Here is a 19,832-nt window from a genome sequence, read left to right as displayed (position 1 = left end):
CCAGCCATGCATTTGCCTCCCGAGGTAAAAATTTCTCGAGCCGGCACAGGGCACCGGTACACCGTTTGCCAGTAAATCACATTGTCCTTGTAGACCAACAACTATCAACATTCTTGCCAATCAACTTGAAATAACTTGAGAAAAATGCGCCTGAGATGAGGCAGGAAACTGAAGACTCACATGAGCACAGAGAGAACGTGTAAAATTCACATCAAGGTTCCAAAGGTTCGACGTTGAGGTAAGACGTGCCAACCAACATTCTTACCCTGCGGCTACCATGACAGAAAAGTAAAAGAAAAATTTTGCTGACACGTCACTTTTTCTCAAAATGATCATTTACTGTACTGTACGAAGCTGTATAAACCGTGTGCCATAGAAATTCTAAAATATAAACAAGATCAAACTATTGTAGCTTTCTTTAAAGAATACACATTTCTTTTATAAAGATAATTAACAGAACAAAACATGTATCTATTCAAATATTAAATTTACTATCTACATTTATTTATGTACAGTATATTTCCCAAACGTTTGCTGATTGTCACAGACCTGTGCTTAAAACATGACCAGTTGTGTACATTAATTTTTGACGGGGGCGTGGCGGACCTGGACATATTCGATATCATTTGACTTGCTGTTCACCAGCGGGGTCTCTCTTTTAGGAAAGTTCAGGACACTGTAGGCAAAATCAGCTTCGGGCATGACATTCAACGAAACACTTGCTATCTGAAAGGAAAACAAAAGGGAAAGTTAAGCATTTGCTTGAAATGTGTCCTTGAAGAGAATGTGTTCTCCTCACCTGTGTTGATGGTGAGGACTTTTTTGGGGCTTTATTGGCTGAATGAAATAGAACCAAAAACTCTAATTAGTACAGTAATAAGTAACCATAATTGCACAGAAAATAGTTCATCAGTGCATCATTTATTTCAAATTACTGAGTAAATTAAAGTGTGTCCAAAATATTTATCGCATTCTATTCTCATTAATAAAATTCTAACTCATATTTTGAAGTTCACATATTGTATATTTCTATATGTTGTGATTTGGGATGAGCGTGATATTAATTATTGAATTGATTTTCATTGTTCAGTCTGTCGTTTGTGTGGATTGTGTGAATTGGTGATTCATCTTATCTGAAAGAAATAAAAGCATGTTGTACGATAAAGGTAAAGAATGCATTGTTTTACATCTTTTTGTGAGGTTTTAAATTGCTCTGTTATTGAGGACAACTCGTTTTCCGTCTGCGCGTTTACAGTCGTTGAATGGGAAATGTGGTTAGTTTGTCAGGTCACAGAGCGGGTTTAAATGGCAAAGTTTACCAGAAACATTCAAAAAGTGTCAACATAAGAGGCAAGGTTCTCTATTTCCTGTTGAGCGGGAGCACATAAGATTTCTTTTAAAAGTGCAAAACAAATAATTAGTGAAATTTGCTGTATATTTTCATTTTTGTCTTAGAAGCGCTTTTTGTGCGGTTATCCCGAACAATGTTTATTTTATTTGATTTTATTTATTTATTTATTTATTTTAATTTTGTGGTTTTGCTTGATCGATGGCCAGTCTTACCTGCAGCAGCCTGTGATGGCCTCACTCAAAATAATGTTAGATGTGCAGGCCTATTCGCAACAGGTACATCAATGACAGTGTGCAAGAGTCTGGCACAATTTTCAAAGTGAATCTGCCATTTTTTTCAGTGGCATAGTAGAATGTGGCATGACATGTCCGTAAAATATGTACGTATTTGTAAATAAAGAGAGCTGAGGACTCTGCAGTAGACTGACACACGGGACTCACTCTACATAAGTGCTAAAATTCTCAAAAATCACTTCACACCAAAATGTATGGGAATGCCAACATCAACCGCTGAAAATATCAGCCCCAATATTTTGGATTCATGGACGCAGCGTTTTCCTCATTGAGTGATGACATAAACTTCAGTTGTGTGGGTTAAATCCCACATTCCAAAACATGCATGGGAGGTTGACTGGACACTTTGAATTGCCCTTAGCTGTGTTTGAGAGCGCAGACGGTTGTTCGTGTTTTCGTGCCCTGCAATTGGCTGGCGACCAGTCCAGGGTGTACCCCACTTACTGCCCAAAGACAGCTGAGATAGAGTTCAGCATGCCTCAAAACTATCTTAAACTGAATACACTCAAGTGTATTAATAATAGCTGCCTCCACCCACACCCTCCCCACCATGCATTTCATGTTCCACTTCTTGTTGCTGAGCTGAGGTCTGGAGACGGGCTTGTCCCCACCCTCACCACTACTGTCTGAAACCGCTATAGTAAACAAGTTACCTAAAAATGAAATTCCCCTGTGGTCAAGTCGCATGTGCATAGGCAAACTAAGTGGCTACTTGAGCCCCCCCCTGGCTACTAGAGGGCCCTAAAAAGAATGAGGATTAAAACGTGGAAATATGACGAGAGGGCCAGTACATATCGAGTTCTCTTTTGGGCCCCATAAAGGTTAGGCCAGCACTGCACAAACTTGAGGTTAATAACATCCATTTACGGAGGTTACATTTTCATCGCCTTTTCCTTTTAGCTTGCACAAAAAAAAAAATCGTAAAGCTTTTGATGAAGCTTTGTTGTGGAGTGTAATGGGGGAAATATTACAGTTGTCAGACATTACAGTTGTACCTTGTCAGAGTTTAGCACTTGACTTACAACTTTCCCAATATGCGTTATTTGTGTTACGAGGCGTTACTTGAACGACACTATTGAGTGAAGAAAAAAAAAGGCACAGTCATTGATGTACTTTTATCCGTTCATTGACCAAGACAAACACTCAAAGACAGGAAAAGAAAAAAAAAATCTTTCCATGTAGCATGGAATATATGTCAACACTGAACTAACCATGTGGGAAATGGCCTCGTCAATTGACTGCACAATTACTACTTTCCATTCGCTTTCATTATAGTTATATATTAATATTTTACAATTCGTTTATGTCTTGGGGGGAATATTTACATTTTTGATGGGGCAAATGGATATGGCAAACAAGTATCTTGGCAACATAAAGAATTAGTTTTAAAAGTCATGGTATGAGTGTCGCGTAATTTTGCAGCGCTTGTCCTCATTAGGTCAAGTGTAAATTGGAGCCAATCTCAGAATGACTTTGGAAGAAAGGTGTGCGACACTCTGATCTGGTCGCCACACCATCGCAGGTTATTGTATTCTATGCAACGAAATAATATGAATGAAATGTTTCTTCTTTCATTACTAATTACTCATACTCATTTCGACAACCATTCACACTCACATTCATATTCACAACATCCCTTTCTAGAAATTCAGCCCACACTGGCTGAACAAAACGTAGTGACACCATTGTAGTCTTTTCCATTTGAAAACTAACAAACAAAAAAAAAAATAGGTCATAGATATGAAGTAAATAATCCTTACCTCTCGATCGGACACAACACCAGAAGAACCAAGGCAATGTTGCAGCCAGCAAGATGACTGGTAAAACCACAAGTACTGCTGTGGTTGCACTGGAAAAAATGCTTAGTGGATTTTTGGTTGTGTTTCTGTTTTCCTGCTCACGAGAAACTGTGACAGTGGAAAAAAAATTGTGAAATTGATTTGTCGTGAACTAAACTAAATTCTAAATTTTCAGTTGGAGTTGTTTTTTTTGTTTGTTTTTTTTTTACAATAATTTTATTTTATTTTGTTATGTCTACTGTACTAGACTGTAGGAAATTACTTTTTGCGTAAAAAAATGAAAATTATATACACCGCATTTATGAAACATATCATACCTAGTGTCTTATCTTACCGGTGTAGTTGCTGTTCTCCTCCTGAACGATCAGGTCCACATTGTTACTTTTTTTAGTTGGTTCGCTTTGTGGGAATAGTATGGCTCTGTATGTTCCACTGTGAGCTTGAGTGAGGTTTGTTATTTGGCAAAATACAGAAGAATTTTCAGAGTAAATGTCAAAACCACGTTCTTTTGAGCAACCTTTCCAAGGACAGTGCTCTGCCATCTTTGTGTAGCCCTCAAAGTAAACTGCAAAATGGCTGTTGTTAGTGATATTGGTGTTAAATTTGAACTCAAGGGTGACATCGTGGCCCAGGATCCCTGTGAGCTGTGCTCGGCTGCGGCCTGTGCATGGACGGAAGACACAAAATGTGGATACCAGCTGTTGAACAAAGCAAATGCTTTTTAGGATGAGTTCTTATAAAGCATTTTTTTTTCAATCTAAAATAGCTATTTTTTATTTCCTTTCTCTGCTTTTAAACGTCTTTAATTCAGTTTTTTTTTTTGTTAATGCTTTTAAATCTTGCGCTGTGAAGCACATTGAGTTACCTTGTGTATGAAATTCGCTATATACACATCCCAAGACATGAGCTGAAAGTGATTGTTTTATTATTTATTTATTATTTATTAATAGATAATGGAAACCTCCGTATAGTTTGAGAGTGTATGCTTGTTTTTCTGTATGTTTTTTTGTGATTGACTGCTGACGAGTCGAGAGGGTATTCCTTAGCTGTTGCTCCGTCGGCCGGGATAGGCCAATTTTCATCCGGAACGAGGACAAGCGCTATAGAAAATGGTTGGATGGATAATGGTGTTCTTATCTGGAGTTTTCAGTACTAGGAGAAAAAATGATTACCGTATCTGTATATTAGTTCATGTTTTCTCTTTTAAATAAATGCAAACTTTAGATATTAATGTCGAATTTCCTTTTCAGGGTTATTTGGAGCCGGAGCCTATTCCACATGCCATTTGGTGAAAGGAGGACGGCAACTCGGACTGGTCGTCAGGCAATTACAGGACACAAAGCGAGACAAACAGCCATTCACACTTACATTAACAATGTCACTGAGTGGGAACCGAACCCACTGTATGTTTTTAAATGGTGTCAAATAAGGTTCTCCTACTTCAAATCAAATTATGTGCATCCATCCAATTGCGTAATTTGAATTCATGACAAAATGTCATCTGTGACCATTCTCCTTTTTAATAATGATTATTTTATAAAAGAGTCATTTTTAATTCTCACGCACATCCAAATAGTCTAATACTATACAACAAAACGTTACAATAATCACTCCTCTGTACCACATGTTTTGGCAAGAAGTCATTCAACTCATAATCATTCTGAGAATGCGCATTTTTGCTCGGATCATTTTTGAGTGCGAGATAAAATGAAAATAAAGTGTGCATAACACATTATCAAGAAAAAAAAAGACTTACCATTGATGATCAAAAGCGTTGTTGTCATCAAAACTATCGAAAGTGCTTTAGGCACCATCTCCTTGATCATTACCTTTTACTCCAGTGTGGTAATATCAACTTGCTATGTGTTTATTCTGTTAGGTGTAAATGTCTAAGATAAGCCTGACAGGAATAGTCAAGTGTGAAGCGGAACTAGAATTTCAATGCAGATTTGTCGACCTTGTGCAGTTCAAGCACCTCCTGTCATCTGAGCAAAAATGTCACGATGCAAGCACAACAACTTGTGTGTCTATATTCAGGAAATGCTTATTATTTGGACCATGAGATATCAGCTCAGTGAAAATTCAAAGGATTAACTTTGAGTGTTTGCTTTTTCTAGTCGCCATTTTTTCTTTGGGATATCACCACAGAATGAGAGGAATAAGGTTACGATAACCATAGAACCAGAAATGCAATTTCTTGGACCAGACAAATCTGTTCCATATAAATCTGTCATAACTGCTAAACATAAAATGAGTATATAACAATAAATTAAATATCATACTAAAAAAATAACGTTACCAAATAGTGTAACTGAAAGCATAAATGTAATTGCCTTGCATGAAATAGGCGAGAGAAGATGGACAACAATTTTAATTTCACTTTTATAATCAACAATCTTGCATATCTGTTATGTCTACATTTGAGACATATGTAAACGATTGAGCAATCGATAAATTTTAAATGAACACAACAAATATGTGTGCTTAAGCGTGGGTCTCATGAAGTCAAACAAAGCAATTAGCAAGCTTCCCGCTCCAGCACCTGACAGTTATTGTCCATATTAATTGTTTGAACTAGAATCTCTTAATAAAACAATTTTGAATTTAATGTAATTTGGATCCATTTGAAAAAAAACCTTAATATACTGAGTACTCGTCAGATAGCACCAGTATTAAGATATTTATTTAAATATATTTTTTATTTATTTTATATATTTTTATCAGTAAATCAGCTTGCGTACCTGTATTTGTTTTGATCATGTTTGAGATGGCAAAATGAACTGTGTTGTGTATTAAAAAGCAGCAAAGTCTTGGTCAAATTGTGCCCCCTTGTGGACACAATTGAATCATTCACATGAACGCAGCTTGTTTATCTGTGGTTAATTTTGTCGTCACAGTGGTGAAGAACTTTCTCAGACTCACTGACATTGATGAAGTCCATTGTTGAACTGATCCTCATCCTGTTATCCTGTCATGTTTATAACATTATACGTCATCATACCGCAGTGCTCTGAAATGAATCCGTGTTGTCTCTTTGGAAGATTAATGTGTGTAATTGCGAGTTGAAAAAAAAACATGATGTCAATCAATTTAGGTACAAACTCAATATTTCTCCAAGGGATATCCCCCACCCCTCCCTCTCTCTCTTTCTCTCTCTCTTTCTCTGTCTTTTTACACCCCCCTCCCCAAAAACACTCACCCCCACACGCACACCCCCCCACACACACGCACACATTAGTGCTGCCAAGTGGGTACTTTTTTTAACTAATTAATCACAAAAAATTCCATAATTAATTGTGATTAATCACATTTTTCAACTACTATTTTTTGCAAAGCTTATAACAGATATTTACTTGAATAATATCTTGGAATTGATGCAATATCACCAAATATGAAGTATATTGAATTCAAAGACTGTTCTAATAGCTTTCTTGGATTCTTGAATACGATCTAAAACATTTATGCATCATGCAAACATTTATTTTCGAAACATTTCTCAAAACTGCCCACAAGCGCCACACTCCAGCAGTGTTGGTTTGCAAGGCCCGGTGGTAACTTAAACACGGTGTTTTGTTCTGTGACGTGCTAAAGACAGCTAATATGGCACAATATTTGCAAAGTATGCAAATTATTTCTTAAGTAAATCAAACTGAGTTAAAAAATGTTTGATTAACCACCTGAGTTAATGCTTTAATTTTGACAGCCCTAATATATATATATATATATATATATATATATATATATATATATATATATATATATATATATATATATTTATACACGTTATAACGCTAGCTAGCTGGATTAAAACGCCAGCTCTAGAGCAGGGGTCACCAACATGTCTGCCGCGGGCCCCATGAAGCCCTCAAGGATCACATGAGTAGCCTGTCGGCCTATTGTGAAAGTAGCTCACCAGTGATGGGACACGGTGGCTTTCTAGCAATATTGTAGAAGTGGTCATTTAAAAATCGTGAACACTGGCAGAGATTTATAACAATAAAGTGTTGCCGGCTGATATTTATCTGTTTCCTAATTACTGTTACAAATCTTTAATGTGAACAGAAGTGTGTACAATCAAACTGGTCGCTCTTCACATTAAATAGTAGCCAAGAAGTAGTTCTCAGTTTCAAAAAGATTGGTGACCCCTGCTCTAAACGTTAGCTGGAATCGACCGATAAGACAAATGCATGCACAGAGATAGATTACAGACAAACCTGTCTGCGTATTTGTTGTGAGAGACTGAAACGTGCCTCACCCACCTTAGGTATTTGGCCATGGCTGCCCTCCGAGCTGCCTCCTCATGATTGGTATTTTTTCTTTGGAATTCCAAGGTATTTGGAGTTGTCCTGCACATCTGTTATGGTGACCTCGGGTAATTCTATCCATTCAGTTGTGAACATCTTCCCTCACCGGGATATAATTTCCGCACACTTATCTAGTCCGAATGACAATCTGATGTCATTGCTGAATATCCTTGTTGATGTCATGGTCATTCGTGGCATACAATGTGATGTCATCCATGTAGAGGAAGTGGCTGACCATTGTTCCACTTCCAAATCAGGACCCAAACCCCCTCTTGGTTATGATCGGACCGAGTTCTGGCCTATGCAGAAAAGCAGCATCTTCTTGGAATATGCCACATTTGATATTCACTTGTGCAAGTGGCTTTGAGTTAGCACTCCAGAATTGTATTCCACAGCCTCGTTGAGTTTTTAATGAAGGCACATAGGATCCATGTGTGTGGCATTGAGTCATCCATCGGCTTTCTTGTAGTCAATCCAGGTACTGCACAGGTTGGTGCTTCTGGTTTTACAGTCTTGGGCGTTTGCCTTGTCAACTAGTAGTTTGTGTTAATTGACTTCGTAACGACTTAATTTACAACCTACTATTAAAAAGTGAACATTTGATTTATGATTGCTAATTTGTCCCGTCACTTTTGGTCCCTTAAAAAGTGGGCAGCACATATACAAACTGGTGTAATTCCTCCATCTTTCAAATGTTTCGGATGTATTGAAGATATATTAAAGCTGAAAGTCTGGAATTAAAGCACATATGGGTTGTATCATTTCAAATCCATTTTGGTGGTGTTTAGAGTGAAAAATATGTGAATTGTCAATGTTCTAAGATTTATTGACCTGACTGTAAAAGGAGCAAATGATAGACGTTGGATACAATCTAGTTCTCTGATTGACTGACCGATCAAAATACATGATTGATAATATGTCTTTAAGGAATGAGTGCTGAAATTGCTGAGCGTCGTGTCATACAGCAAAGATGGGCTAAGCGTACAGGCTGATGAGAGGAACAGGAAAGCCCTTGTTGCCATGGTAACTCTGAAAGAGACTCTCTTATTAAAAGCTCTTCCGACAAAACAATCACCTAGCGGGAATGGGAACTCCTTCACCACCACTCACTGAGCAACACACATTGGTTGGGATATTTTTCCATTTTATACTAAGGTGCCAATACTTGGAAATGTCCTTTGGGTGGTTACGTTTCAGAAGATTTCACCAAACCGAGGGAGCTTGAGTCACTGACTGTCTAGATGCAGCCCCGACATTAATCTCATCAACAGTGAGGGAGCTCACAATAATACTAGTCGCTTTCTGAGGACACCGTTGCCTCTATTTCAGATTTACCATTAGTGCAGCAAGGGAATGTTTGTCCCTGGCCAGTCCTTGAACGCAGCATGATAAAAAGCTGTGAATGTAAAAATGCAACACAGTCACAAATGTGACTACAGTGATACAAACCCAGAAAACTGTATTTATGTTTCAATGTTATTTTGTGAGCTAGTTAGTGAGGTTAGAGGCTGAAGTAACTTGAGTGATTTTGATCGTAATCACACTTACCTTTTTGCGAACCCTCAATCATAACCAAAACGGTGGAGAAAACAGACATTTCCGAAGTGCTTGTGGTAAAGAACACTCGTCAACACTGACTTGAAATTCCTTCTAATTGCCAGAACAAAATTGGTCCAGTTACATGCCCAATATTTTTTGTTTTGGCCACTCAAACAGATGCTTCCCAGAATACGAACAACGCATCGCCACACAGCGCTAAAGCAACTTGCCGTAAAACGCAAAACCAATTTCAGTTGAACATCTCCCCGGACAATAAACAATGCAGTGCAATGGCGACTGGCGACTTGTCGTTCTGCGAATGGCATCATTCCCGAAGAATTGCCAAACAAAAGCATTTTCGTTGTTAGAACCATGGGTCTTACTATGAATCTGGGACGTTTGCGTTAAAACACACTAACGTGAGTATTCTCAAAATACAGTGGACTAAGCTTACCTCACACTAGGTCTTTAAGATTTAATTTTTGCAGTGTATCATGTGAAAAGTTGATTTGAGTTCAGACAGTGGTCTCAAAACAAGTAAAAAAATAGGTTAAAAAATGCTTAATGGTTCACATGTTGTGTTGTAAAAACGTTCTGCATCGTGACATTTCTTTGGTTGTCTCCCCTGTGATCTGACTGTCATTTATTTACTGCAAGAGCGGAAGACCACTGAACAGTTTGCGGAAACCACAACCAGCTGCGAATTACATCATTGCGTCCAAGTGCTTCGTTCCCACTTCTGACTGACACCCACCGCCCAAATTGATTTCAGTCTCGGCCAATAGACTGCAAAGCTCCTTCCCCCCCCCCCTGCTGCCCTCCCACTAGTCACATGGAGGTGAACAGTGACCCGTCTCTCTCGCGCTCTGCTGGTTTGGCTCCTTCAGTGCATGCGACTCTCGCTTGCTCCCTGCACGCGCACACACACACGAGAGGGGTTACTCTTGAGCTTGAACTACATTTCAGGTGGAAATTGGCAAACGACACGCTTTTGTCGAAGTGGCTATATTTAGACCCGAGGAGAATAGAGCGATGAATGTCGGGAACTTGAAGCCGGCAGAGAGCGCGAGTCGTGCCGCGCTGCCCTGAGAGAGGAGCCGCCTCTTCTGGCGTGTCCGGCAAACATGAAGTCCAGACGGGATAAACTCAAGATTCCCTCTTTGACTCTGGAGTAAGTATTTTTTTTAAATCTTTTTCCCCTCCACCTCGCGGAAGTTATAAGTAGACTGCGATGCGTATTGTCGTGTTCTGTGCAAACGTTGCCTTTTAAATGTTAGGGGTAGTCACACAAAGTGGACCTCAAACTACAGCACTGAAACTGATAAAACTAATGCACAATCGCAAATATTGTACTCTATAGAATAGAGACAATACATAAACTCAAGCGGAACCAAAATGAAACCTGAAAACGAAAGATCAGGAATCACGCATGACGTCATGAAATGAAATGAAAACAAAGGCATCCGTTGAGTTAGCACACTTATTACATTTTCTATTATGCATGGGAATTTGGGAAGCAGTGGATTGTGGATTTTTAAAAGTCAAAGTCTTACTCTTTTCCTACTTTAACCTAAATTATGAATTCTTTTCCACCTTATGATCTATTGTGTTTCTTACTGTCCTGCTCTCCTGTGACATTGTTTATTTTTTCACTAAGATTCTTGCATGGATCACACATACCCTCAGCACAAGCCTCCCATTCCCCGCCATACATACAGTTTTTTTTTTTGGGGCTTAAAACTGCTACGCTGTGATTGTTGTCTTGATAACAAAGTACATAACAGCGTTATTCGCCCACTCTTCCAGCATATTAATTGTAGCAGCAACAGTATTTGGTGGGTGGTGAGCAGGGTGTGAGGAGCAAGGGGGTACCTGCTGCCTACTACTGTAGATGCTGATCCATAAGATGTAGGAGCGTAGGAATGAATCTGCCTCACCAGTGGATGATCTCATCTGAGCATGCGCCGTTTGTTTTCATTGTCTTTTTAAGGCACTTTGCAGGTGCTCTCTACTCTGATACAGGGAAGATATCGCCCTCAGTGAGCAGAAAGGGAGTGGTTGGATGATCACAGATGCCCAACAAATATGCCATATGTTTTATTCCACAATATTATCAGATCAGAGCTTCATGCTTTGTGTATACATTTTCTGGCACCTTTCCAGTCAAACCTTTCCGAAGGAATAAAACGTGTGATGCGCAAAACAATGACACTGGCATCCTGGGATAAGCTTCCTCAAAGTGATGAACAGAACTGCTCTGTTTTTTTTTGCATTACATGCTACAATTGTGCCTATTTGTGCCAATCTGATAGAATGTCACCGGTGAGTCAGGGAAGGATTTTCTACTCACTTTACTCAAGTACAGAAGTGCTGACAAAATGAAAATGACATGTGATTCATCAGTGAGGTACTTTGAAGGGCTTTGGTTAAGGGATCTTAAGGAAAATGGAAGTCCCAACATCTTTCCTGCATTACTATGACATGTTCGTTAGTGTTTTGATGGCTGGTTTAGCACTGAGAAGCCTCTGCAGCTCTTAAACAATAACTGCAATGTAGAGCCCACAAGGCACTGCTTACATCTGAGCAGGCAAATCGTTAAAAGAAAACAGCGCAGGGTCAGTGTCAGGGTGATGCACCCCGTTGGCACATTTCAAGGCGAAAATGATGCATTCTGATAGGAAACGTTGGGTGGTAAACATGTCGGATGTGTGATGTGATGCTAGTTGAATGTCATAAAGTACATCTTGCACCATCAAAGGTTGCATCAGGTGATTGCTTTAGTTTTGGTCAATAGCACTTCGTGTTGGGTGTGTTGTCATGCCGATGAATGGTGACACCCACAGTAAAAGAAAAGACAAAGAAAATGTGGACAGTAACCCGCATGGAAAAAGAAACAAAAGGTAAGCAGAGTTGCATTGAGTTTAGTTGAATGGACATATAACGTTAAGTAAAAGCGTTAGTGTTTGATAAGCGACACAACCTTGATTTATTTTTTATTTTTTTTGGGGCGTGAGATTATATATGTGATGTCGGTATTTTGCGTCCGGTTGTGTCTACGGCATACACCACATGCACAGATTTTTGCACTAATTGACTGAAAATGTAATTCAGTGAAGAAATGCTGTCAGGAAGGAAAACAAATATACCGTTATCTGATTAAAAGTAGCAACAGTAAAATGTAGCCATCAAAACACGTTTTTACATACATTGGCCGCTTCATATTAATAGCATGGGGTCATTAAACTCAATTCTAGATGCAAAATTTAGATCCTAACAGCACCACACTGCTGCGCATAAACTTCTGCATTATTGTCTTCAGGCAGCCCATTCCCCTCTCACACGTCCGCACTCCCACTGCAAATGGCTGATGAATATTCAGTATGAGGCTGGACTTGGACAGTTTCATGGTTCTTCGGGTCACCCTATTGATTTGAACTTGCCTTTAGCACTCGGTATTGGGTGAGACATTTCAAAACTTTGATTTTTAATGTCTCAAAGTGGATCTGGTTTTCTTACGTCTTTGTTCTTCAGCTTTTGAAAAGAAAGCCAACTAATCCGAGCTACATTTTTAGAAAATGTATTAAAAAAAAGTAATCACATTTACAAGAATATGGGAAAATGTGTCATAATCTGAAAAGTTATAAATGTCTTAGGGCAGGGTTGTCAAGCTAATTTTTTGTGAACGGACCACGTCATAGTTCTGTTTTCCCTCCGAGGGCCGTTATGACTGTGAACCTATATACATTTATGAACACCTTACGTTATCACATACACACAACAAATTGATCGAAAGCCAGTTTTGAAATCAGAAGCCAGTTCGTAATTGTTTGTTCAACAATTCTTCAATTTATTTTAAAAGGGCAGGATTCGTAACAAATATCTCATCTGTTAACAAGAGAAGAAAATGTGCTAACAAAAGGCAGTTGGCCACATAAAATGAGATTGTGGGCCAGATCTGGCCCCCGGGCCTTGAGTTTGATACCTGTGTCTTAGGGTTTTTCAGTGGTTCAATTTACCTCTTGAAGTAAAATCATATACATTCAATTCGTCGACAGATTCGGAGATAAACAACACACTGGACTAGCATTACACATGTCCAGTGACTTTAATATTCCCTCATCTAAAGTTTTGCTGTTTACTGATCATGATTTGAGGGCCAGTGTACTAATCTATGCAACTATTTCTTGCCTTTCAGTTTGTCACCCACTTATCAGAGCCCCACTCTCCTGAGTCCATGCAGCCCTTGCAGCCCTTGCAGCCCCTTGCAAACTCTTCACCCCTGGAGGTAAGTTAACCATGTCACGTACTGCCGTGAGAGGGAACTACGATTCATGACAGGCTGCTTCTTCGTAGAGGGGCTTTGTCTAAAAGTGTCTTGCCCTCCAGTCAGTTTGCAAAATAGTTATTTCAGTCTTGACCTCTTACAAAAGAGGAATCTTGTCAATTTACCAATTGTTTTTTTCACCCTTGACAAATTAAGAATCCTGTAGAATGAACGCGGGAAAACCTAAAAGTAATTCCTTCCCGTAAGAGTGAGAATAGTACAGGAGTGGGCAATTCATTTTGAAGAAGAATGTTGTCTTGTTTCTTTATACGCTTAGAATATAGTATAGAAATAAGAATATTGCTACTGTGTATATATCGGAATCCAAATGTCTCCAATTGCTGCTTATGCACTATACATGATAATAATGTGGTTTTAAGAAGCTCCTGTTTAACCAGCTAAGCCCCGTCAGTTATTAGTTGTATCTAAATCTGTGGGTTGCTTGGCAACGATGAGGGGTGCTCTGGAGGAAGGCAACACTGCAAACAGAGACGTTTGCATCCAACATGTTTCTGGATGTGTGAGCAGCACTTGGCTAGCACGCCACACTATGAGCCATTCAGAATTGGGTTTGCTTTTTTTTTTTTTATTATTTTATTTGTTTTTATCTTAAAGCAATTGGCTGAAGCCAGTTTTGAATAATCTAATGACACAGCAACAGGATGTCAGATTGCTGATTTGTTGAATCATCCGACCTACTATGCTTTGCATTTTAAATGTTGCTTATTCTCTTGTGTCAAATTTAAACCTAATTGTGGGGAAAGCCCTTGTTAGATTAATTTTCTGTCACATTCCATCACCCACTAGCACAGTGTTCTAGTGTTTGGCGCGTCTGCCACACACTTAGAGAGGTACCGGTTTAAATTCCCAGCTCATGACATCCTGTGTGGAGTTTTAATGTTCTCCTTGTGCTTGCGTCGGCTTGCCTTTGTATACTCCAGCGTTCTCCCAGATTCCATAAATAAGCTTGTCACTCCAAATTGTCTATAGTTTCGAACGTGAGTGTGCATTGTTGTTTGTATTATATGTAGCCTGCGATTGACTGGCGACCAGTTCAGGGTGTACTCAGCCTTCCAGTCTGAGTAGAATGGGATTGGCTCCAGCTCACCCATGACCTTAATGAGGGAAAGCAGTGACGTAAATGGATGGAATAAATTATCTTTAATTAATGTCTACAATCTTTTCACTCTTTCTAGTTTCTGATGGTATTTACCTAGTAATCATTGTCCACACCATTCGTAAAATATAACTGTCAAATGCATAGCATGCTTGCACCATGTTTGCATTGTTGAGTTGTTTATACATCTCACTGAAGTCGGTGCACACACATGGAAATAGTTACTGAACCAAGGACTCAAGCTGCAAATCAAATTGCATCAAACAAATGAAAGTAAATGTCACTGCGGTTTACAGTTCAGTTTAATTCCACAGACTGTAGAACAACACCGCATTTTTGGTAGTCTATTTTGTTCCTGTGACCTGACAGCAGTAACAACAACAACAATAAGTCTCAAAACTGCAGAACTGCACTCTTGCATTAAAATAATCACATTTTGTAAAAATAATGTCGTCCACTTGTAATAGGTGAAAGTCTGCGATACAGAAAGACCCTATATTTTTACCCCCGATTCCCATGTGCTTTGAACACATTTATACTTGGTTTAAGACACAAAACATAAAATGCGTGTTTCAAGTTGTCAGTCCCACTTGAACCTTACTTTAAACCTGACACATCTTAATTCTGAAATTAAAACCCAAAACACCATTGACAGCAAAGGTGTTCATATATTAATCTAAAACATTTTAACTCAGTTTGTGGACACAACTAAATGTAGTATATAAAAGCCTGTACGGATGACTCAGTTTGGATTGTATTCAAGGATCAAATAGTGTTGTTAGAACAGTTTTTGGATTAAAATATACTTAATATTTGGCGATTTTACATGAATTCCATGATATTACTCAAGTAAATATCTGTTACAAGTTTTATGAAAAATAATAGTTGAAAATGTGATTAATTGCAAGTTAAATTTCAGATTTTGGGGGGATTAATTAGTTAACAAATTAACCACTTGACAACACAATTTTTTTTTAAATTTTTTAATTTTTCAGTTTCTATTTCTCCCAAAATCAATAAACCCTATTAGACATTCCTAAACATTTGGGGTCGGTGTTCGCTATTCGCGGCAGGGCTAACGAGGTCATTTATCTCTGACTACACTAGGTTCATTTTAGACTGCGAACCTTTTTCGAGACATTTAAACAATAAACGAGGTATTCACACGTATACGCAGTATCGTTTCCCAAAATACAAAAGGTTTTTAACGTCACCGTCATTTATTATGCTATCAACGGCTGGATGTCGCCTTTAAACTGAGGTAGCAGCGCTTGCCAAAGTAACCGAGCAGCACTTGAACGCAGCACCAGACTCCAGGTTCCCCACACGGACACACACTACCAGCAGCGTCTGTTGTCGACCCGCTGCTCGGTGGTCTGCGTTGTCCAGCAAATACAGCGTCATGGGCTTGATGTTTCGGACACAATACCACCGTTCGACAGCGAACCAGAACATGTAAGGAGCGTCGATACCGCTTTGAATCGTACTGCACGCGGCAGACGTAATCTACGTTCAATACAAAAGGAATCGCCGATAGAGAAAGACGATGGTGGAGGGACCAGAAGCGGACTCTCAGTCCATTGTACAGGCAATCTCCCCTAAACTTTAAATGTTATGAAAGAGAATCATCTAGTATGTCGGACCCAAGTCAACCAAGCCAGAACAAGTCTCATTTTGTTCCTGGAGCCTTGCTGAAGCGCTCAAAAAGGTTAGTTCACAGCAGTTGGAAATTTGCTGGACATGTTCATAAACTCAAGATAGTTTTCTACTCTCGGCTTGTTTTGAATGACTTTGTATAATCCTTGTAGCCAACGTAGGAAAACGTTTATTTTATTTTGTTATCACTTTGATATGTGCAACTGTTGAGCTAAATGCTTGAATGTTAATACCACGTTTGGGGGACGCGATTTGGAGCTTTTGTCTGGGCTAGAGCGGTTTAACGTAGCACTGTATCATAATTTAAACCGATAACTGACCCTTATGTATCAATTTAACACTGTAGCACACCTCTGCAAGGGTGAGGTTTAACATTACAGCAGCTCAACAACACATCACCCTAATTCAGGCCAACTAGATGGAGGCTGCAGTGTGTGTGGACGTCGTATGGCGGTTTGCCAACGATGGTTGCTTGCTGCTAGCCTATAGTTTGTTGTTGTTTCATTTAGCGTTAAAAGCGCAAAGCCTCCAGGCCGTGATAACAAGCTCATCAAATGTTGCCTGATCATTGTGCATCTTTTGACAGTACATCACTTTGTTAACCTAAAAACACAGACAATGGTGATCCATAGACAATTTTGGAGGGACATATTTTGTTACTTGTGATTGCCACCTATAAATGTATAGTAGAGTGTTGTGGGACTCAAATTTCTTTCCAATATGGTTCATTATTAAGATTGACTATTCCAGGGCCAATTTACTAAACCTTTAGTCAAGTTTGCTGCATGAATGCAATGAAGTCTTTGTATTCCAGTAAACATGGAAACGAATGTTTACTTGACTATCACACCCCAATACAATGTTGACCTCTTATTTATTTGAGGAGAATCGATGTAGGAATGTGTTCAATCTGACATATTTTTGTAACACAGTCATATTCATCCCAATGAAACATCTGGCGTTTATGGTCCAAGTTTTTCCCCTTCTTTTTAGGCTTTAGGGATTATATTCTCCCCACCCTGTACACACGCGCACACAAACACACAAATCAGTCTCGGACATCTGCAACTCAAGCTGGGCCCGCTGCTATCGTTGCACCCACTCCCATCAGCCTTGATTCTGTTGACAGGAGCTTCCTTTTTTGTATTTTGGCTCTCATTAGTTCTCCCTCCTACTCTCTAAGGCCATAGTTTTTTGTCATGAATTTGCCTACAGATTAGAGTTGGAGTTACATAAATGTTCCTCCAAGCAGATCTGCTCGGAGGATGGAAATAATCTCATGGGTTGGTTTAAATCTCTGTAGATGTCACTTAAATTTCCCCAAGTTATTGAAAGCTCCATAGAGTGGAAATGTTACATAGTGCACCAAGTATATGGTTACCTCGTCCCCCATTTACCTAAAAAAGCCATCAATTACATAGAACCGCAAAATGTGTCCCTTTTGAAGGTTGACACATTTTTTTTGATGATTAAAAAAAAAGGACCGTCACCATTCCACATCTGGTTAAAATGTTATGTGATGTTATTACGATTTACTCGGTATATTGCCAAAGGCCAGAGCTTAGTGGATTGCGGCTACTTCCGAGGTCAGTTCTCGTTAATCCATGCAGTGTCATTACTCACATTCAGCTTTATACTACAGCTGTGTATGTACACAAATACACACATTAACACAAGCGTTGCATAAGAATAGTGTTTATGGCGGATAACCAAGGCCAAGATGATTACACAAAGCTTTCAGAAATACACTCTGGACATTTAACAGTTGTTAAACTGTTGAGAGCAGATTGGCTGCGTGTTCCGCTCATGTGGCAGATCTTGCACAGGATGTCCACAAAAACACTTCCCAAGTTCAGACTTTTTTCGTGATTAATCTTCACTGATGCATGATCTCATACAGTTTAATATGGTATTATAGGGTAGTGTTCAAGACACTGTGTGTTCCTGTGGTTACCCTGCAAACCTCGGTGCAAGTTTGCCCACTTTCTGCAACATATCCAGAATTCACACGTACTTCTTCAGTGGTATAAGTTTTCAACACATCTAGTGCTGCAGGAATTGGGGTACCGGCCCATGAAACTTGCTCTGTAAAGAAAGACGTCACAAGTAATTTGGTCCCATGACATCATCTTATCCTGCTCGGCCCATCTATCCGTTTAGCAGGTGCTCATTGAGAGATCTCATGACAGTGAGATTGCTGTCCAGATAGTTGCCTCGAAGAAGAGGCCATACAGTGTATGAAGTTATTATGGGCTGGAGGACTGAAAATACAATAAATAGGGCTGTCAGAATTGAAGCGTTAACTCAAGATTAATTTTTAAAAAAATTCACGCGATTAAATATTTTAAGTCCGTTTTATTTACTTAAAAAATAATTAGGATATCTTGCAAAGCCAAATTGAAACCCTGTACCATATTAGCTGTACTTTTTTACCACCATATCTCACAACAAAAGACCCTGTTTAAGTTTCCACTGGGCCTCGCAAACCAACACTGCTGGAGTGTGCTGCTTACAACTAAATGCACTGTATACGTTTTGAGATTTGTTTCCAAGAAAAAAATCTTGTAAAGATCACTCCATTTCGATCATATTCAAGGATCAAAGATTTGATTTAAAATACCCTTCATATTTTGTGCATTTGCGTTAGTTACAAGATATTATTCAAGTAAATACCTGTTAAAAGCTTCACAAAAAATAGTAGTTGAAAAGAATGTGATTAATTGCAATTACTTTTTGTGATTAATTAGTTAAAAAATATCGCTTGACCGCACTAAAAAGAAATCATCTTTATTATGGAATTAAGAAAGTCGAAGAAGGGCAATTTGTAGGCAGTTTTCTAAAGACATGGCAATGAGCCAAAACACCTGTTCCAACATTATCAACTTCAGATTGAAGTAGGTTTCTATTGTCCGTTTTCTTTGTGATCAACTTTGATTGTTGTGTATTGAGAGAATCATCATGCTCAATTTTCTCTTGTTCTCTTTGTGCTCCAGCTGTCGCAGCAACAACAGGAAAAGTCTGTGTGTCGGAACGCCATCACCCACTTTGTCCCGGCCCCTCTCCCCCCTCTCAGTCCATACAGGTAAGAGCCATAATCTGACTTGCAGAAGCAGCCCAAACAGGTCAGTGTTGGGATTGATTTAAACTTTGTTGATTATTTTTAAAACCAAAGCATAACTCTTCTTGTTTTCAATTGAACTGATCTTAAACAACAATTTACGTTCACTACAAACAACTGTGAATCAACATTAGGAGGTCATCAGGTAGTCCTGTTTCATTTGCCACAGTGCCGTGTAGGTCAGTATATTCTTAGCGGGGTTGCATATTTTCGTTGGAAGGTGGATTGACATTAGTAGTGTGACGTCATACAATGACATGATTTATAAGACCGCTTGTAATTGACCAAAGAATTAAATGGAGGAGTTGCATGCAACACAGATTAATGCCAA

At 39.0% G+C, this 19,832-nt stretch overlaps 2 protein-coding genes across 4 annotated transcripts in view; one reads left to right on the top strand and one right to left on the bottom strand.

Annotated features, from left to right (window-relative positions):
• Window positions 1-398: 398 nt before the first annotated feature.
• On the bottom strand, window positions 399-5,410 carry LOC148324253 (uncharacterized). The gene is made up of 5 exons (XM_088313669.1): window positions 5,200-5,410; window positions 3,778-4,104; window positions 3,405-3,551; window positions 800-837; window positions 399-726 (listed from the first exon to the last, which is right to left on the bottom strand). The coding sequence occupies exons 1-5, from the start codon at window positions 5,267-5,269 to the stop codon at window positions 580-582; spliced, it is 729 nt and encodes a 242-aa protein (XP_088169795.1). The 5' UTR covers window positions 5,270-5,410; the 3' UTR covers window positions 399-579.
• A 4,701-nt stretch (window positions 5,411-10,111) lies between these two features.
• LOC148324252 (microtubule-associated serine/threonine-protein kinase 3-like) overlaps window positions 10,112-19,832 on the top strand; it is a 32,200-nt gene continuing 22,479 nt past the window's right edge. For 2 of the 3 annotated variants that reach the window (XM_088312887.1, XM_088312886.1), the window contains exons 1-3: window positions 10,112-10,457; window positions 13,482-13,571; window positions 19,377-19,465. In XM_088312887.1, the coding sequence (XP_088169013.1) occupies window positions 10,411-10,457; window positions 13,482-13,571; window positions 19,377-19,465 (226 nt within the window). In that variant the 5' untranslated portion in view covers window positions 10,112-10,410. Of the gene's footprint in view, window positions 10,458-13,481; window positions 13,572-16,046; window positions 16,436-19,376; window positions 19,466-19,832 lie in introns of those variants that run through there. The other variant, XM_088312888.1, reaches the window with a different exon arrangement.

Source organism: Idiotropiscis lumnitzeri, chromosome 13 (assembly GCF_059441095.1).
Source record: "Idiotropiscis lumnitzeri isolate Australia: NSW breed Sydney's pygmy pipehorse chromosome 13, RoL_Ilum_1.0, whole genome shotgun sequence".
In the NCBI taxonomy this organism is placed as follows: domain Eukaryota; kingdom Metazoa; phylum Chordata; class Actinopteri; order Syngnathiformes; family Syngnathidae; genus Idiotropiscis; species Idiotropiscis lumnitzeri.
The sequence above is the reverse complement of the archived record's forward strand: the minus strand, read 5'-3'. Positions and strand labels throughout refer to the sequence as shown.